Source organism: Aedes aegypti, unplaced genomic scaffold (genome assembly GCF_002204515.2).
Source record: "Aedes aegypti strain LVP_AGWG unplaced genomic scaffold, AaegL5.0 Primary Assembly AGWG_AaegL5_hic_scaff_4_PBJ_arrow, whole genome shotgun sequence".
Lineage (NCBI taxonomy): Eukaryota > Metazoa > Arthropoda > Insecta > Diptera > Culicidae > Aedes > Aedes aegypti.
Window position 1 is genome coordinate 228352 of NW_018736174.1, and position 4000 is coordinate 232351.

At 35.0% G+C, this 4000-nt stretch overlaps 1 protein-coding gene across 1 annotated transcript; it reads right to left on the reverse strand.

Annotated features, from left to right (window-relative positions):
* Nucleotides 1-1194: 1194 nt before the first annotated feature.
* Nucleotides 1195-2572, reverse strand: LOC110681164 (odorant receptor 30a-like). The gene is made up of 3 exons (XM_021856937.1): nucleotides 1639-2572; nucleotides 1492-1581; nucleotides 1195-1434 (listed from the first exon to the last, which is right to left on the reverse strand). The coding sequence occupies exons 1-3, from the start codon at nucleotides 2503-2505 to the stop codon at nucleotides 1222-1224; spliced, it is 1170 nt and encodes a 389-aa protein (XP_021712629.1). The 5' UTR covers nucleotides 2506-2572; the 3' UTR covers nucleotides 1195-1221.
* Between the last annotated feature and the right edge of the window lie 1428 nt (nucleotides 2573-4000).

Sequence of the window (4000 nt, forward strand, 5' to 3'; positions counted from 1 at the left end):
TGAAAGCTCTCAGTTAATAACTGTGGAAGGCTCTGTTCCAGTTGGGATGTAATGCCAAGAAGAAGAAGGAGAAAAAAATGTATCTGATAGTCATAAATAAGCAGATATTTATTTGGTGTGCCGATAAAAATGTTGTTAAAAAGCTTTTTATGTACATGAAAGTATTGAGCAACATTTTGATTCAAATGCCGAACGCTGAACACAATTTATTCATTGTGTCTCATAGTACCAACACTTTGATTCAAATTCCGAACAGTATGGACAGTATTCCGAATATATGGACAGTATGAATACTGTGCGGGAAATCCTCCAAAAATATCGTGAATACCATATCCTAACGCATCAACTTTTCATCGATTTCAAGGCGGCATACGATAATATTGACCGCGTAGAGCTATGGACAATCATGGACGAGAACAGCTTTCCCGGGAAGCTCACGAGACTGGTAAGAGCAATTGCTCTGTAAGGTGTGCACAATTGTGTGACGGTTTCAGACAACCATTCCAGCTCGTTTGGATCTCGCCGAGAACTATGACAAGGTGATGAACTTTCGTACCTGTTGTTCAATATTGCGCTAGAAGGTTTTATGCAGAGAGCTGGTCTCAACAGCTGCGTACGCACTTACGATTTTTTACGAGATCTAGTCGATTTGTTTGCTTCGCGGATGATATGGACATTGTTGGACAAACATTTGAAAAGGTGGCAGACCTGCACACCCGCCTGAAACGCGAGGCAGCAAAATTTGGACTGGTGGTGAATGCGATCAAGACTAAATACATGCTAGTTGGTGGAGCCAAGCGCGGCAGGACTCGCCTACGATAAACGGGGATACGTTACGATTCTGATGATAAAGAGCTTCTGGGGATCCAAATTAATTAACTTGGGGGTTTAACTCAATTTTTTTGTAGCATTATCGTTTTGGGCCACCATTTTATATAAGTTCCACAAGACTAACGAAATTTATTGTCTTTTTCTACACTTTTGGCATCATTTCACTGGTTTCTAATAATTCCGAAATTTGGTGGGGGCCTTTAAACTGTGGGGGTACGGAGGTCATGCCCCCATAGACCACCGTAAATACGGCCCTGAATGGGATGAAATAGAGTATATGTTGACTGCATGGTTGCCAATATTAACCAAAAACACGTAAAAGTTAAAGCAGAAATATGTATTGCAGTGAAAAAATTAAGCAAATTCACACCAAACAATAATGCAAAATATTTATTCGACAATAAAACTGTACAACATGGTAAACGATGAATAAATCATTCGCATAATTTCAGTAAACGTTTCCACATTTAAGGGACCTAAGCCTCTCACAAACATTTCGATTGGTCTTTGTGTTTTGTACAGCAGGAACTGAAATGATCGTTTGTCTGAGTTCGGTAATAAATGCCATGGCGCATCGTACACAAGTGTACTTATTTTGTCGTTCTAAAAATACTTGATAGATTATTTTATGTAAGATTAGGTTTTTACTTTTTAAATCACCATTAGCTGGATGAGTGTTCCAAGAACGGCGTAGATGAAAAGTTGAAATAATGATGCTAGCAGGAATCCATATGTTGCGTACCAGTCAGACTGAAATAGAGACAAAACAATAATCAACTTTCATCTAATTTTATACAACCTACATACCATTAGAGCAAGAAATAAGTTGAGTGAAATAGTAACAACGCAAGTTGCCACTTGGACCACACATATACTTTCATAACACATTTTAAGCGAAGATAAAAAGTCTATTACTTCCTTATGACTAACATACAGTTCCCTCATTTCACTACTACAAAATGCAGCATAGTCTTTTGTTTTATACTTCACTTCAATGGAAGTGAGCTTCTCGGCGAATGAAAGGAAATGAATTTGTAAAAGGTTGGTGTACGAAACAATGTGAAACACGAACATCATGAAAGCTGTATCAGATGATAAAGCCCCGAATAAGCCATATACACCAAAGAACATATGAATCATATTCGTGAATCCATAGCCATATGCCGAGTAGATATCAATACCAGGGACCAGTAGAGGAAATATTGTAACCTTGATATTTTCGAAAAAGTACATATATGCTGGATATAATGAGAATAGGAAAATCGATGAAAGGTATAACAATGACGTAACTTTAACTAACATGAGCAACTGAGAAACATTTTTATATATAACACTTTTCTCTTTCTCAGATCCATGTAGGTATTTGAAATAAATGGATTCTTTCAAATTAGTATGATTCACGTAATATTGCTTTCGATTGGCCAGTGTGAAAATTAACTTCAACAAACACTGTCCGAAAAATCCTCCAAACGATAATGCCATCAACACTTCTGTGCTACCTTTCGCCGTGAGAAGTGAATTCACAGTCAGCACCACATAAAGTATCATTAAAAAGAAGGTGAAATAAGTTTTAAATCCTTTTTTGTAATCGGGATCCAATATATCCAGCCCTATTACTGAACAAAGACCTCGCACGTATTTTGTGTAAAGCATGAACTTATCTAATGCTTCCATTATATCAGAGTTTTATTCTCATATTTAGATCAACTAGAAATAAGGATTCTTAACCAACTGCCTAGGTTCTATAATTTGAAATGATAGGCGATGCATAAAGCTTTGTTTGCATACCACTCAATTGCGTAAAATAGATTTTTTTTACTGGCCAACTGCCTGCTGGCTCATTAGATAGCATGAATAGTTAATGAGTAATGCAACATGGGATTACTATAAAAAAATATAATGAAGGTTGTATTTCAAACCACAATTCGATTACACACTGCAACGAAATTTCAACTTTTCTTTCGCTTCTTCTCTTTTTAACAGTCTAGTCGATATCCAATCAAAACTACATGAAACCTAATGAGAGAGTAGGGCGTCATTTTAATTTTTCCAAAAACATACTTTCTATACTATAAGCAGTTAATAATGCTTTTTTCAAATCAAAAATTTTAAATAATAAACTAAAAAATGGTTTGTTGGCGGACATATTGATGAAAAGTGGTCAATATATGTATTTAACCCTCTAGTACCCAAAATTTTATTTTCGATCTAAATATAATTTTTAGTTATCTAAATTCGTTCTAAACACATTTTGGGCATATGATTTATTTTTATTCTCGAATCGATGAATTCTGGTTTTTGATTTTTAAAATTTTTATTTTTGAACACCCCTATTCTTTTTCATTTTATCTCGAAGCTTATGTAGTTACTGATTTTTGGCATTAGTTTTTACGGTACTTTTAAAAATAATAAATGTTTAATATTTTTCTGGAAATATTTTTATTTTCCGTGTAATTGACGGAAAACCAGGTTTCAAATTATTTTAATATCACCAAGCTCTTCTTCTGTTATAGGTTAATAGTAGAACAATATAAGAGGTACGATTTTTTATATTACACGTTGAATAAACCCCAGACATTTGTAGGTTAAATAAGAAAACAATTTTTCAAACAATTCAAAAAAGTTTCAAAAGTCATGAAAAACTTTTCTTATATGCGTGTTATGAGTCAACGTTTAAGCCAAAAATAAAATCATTTTGATTTCCGAGCTGCGAAAAAATACACAAAATTCCAAAGTGTACCACACAACTTTTTCTTGAAAATATATAAACGGTGCCCACTTTTCCCTTGAGGCAAAATGAGTCAAAGTTCGAGGGCATGAAACTTCAGTAGAAATGAATAATATATGTGAAAATAAAACGAAAAAAACCTGTTGCAGTTTGTTTGTTTGTTGCAGAAGTTTAGTTTTACATAGTGGAGCAATTCTCGCTGAAACCAGGCCGCCATCGGCACCCATCGTTAGAATTCCAATTTTATGTCACTGATCGCTAGTTTTCGATAAAACTTAAGGGTGGTCCTTTCGGTTTTCTCAAATTGGTAGACCCTTCGTCCGCCAGCTAGCTAAACAGTTTGCGAAGAAGCCCGTTTTTTTTTATAAATCTTGGGTATTTCTTCACGTGATATGTCACATATTTCCCTTGAAACACATAGCAAACTTAGTGGTATCGTAT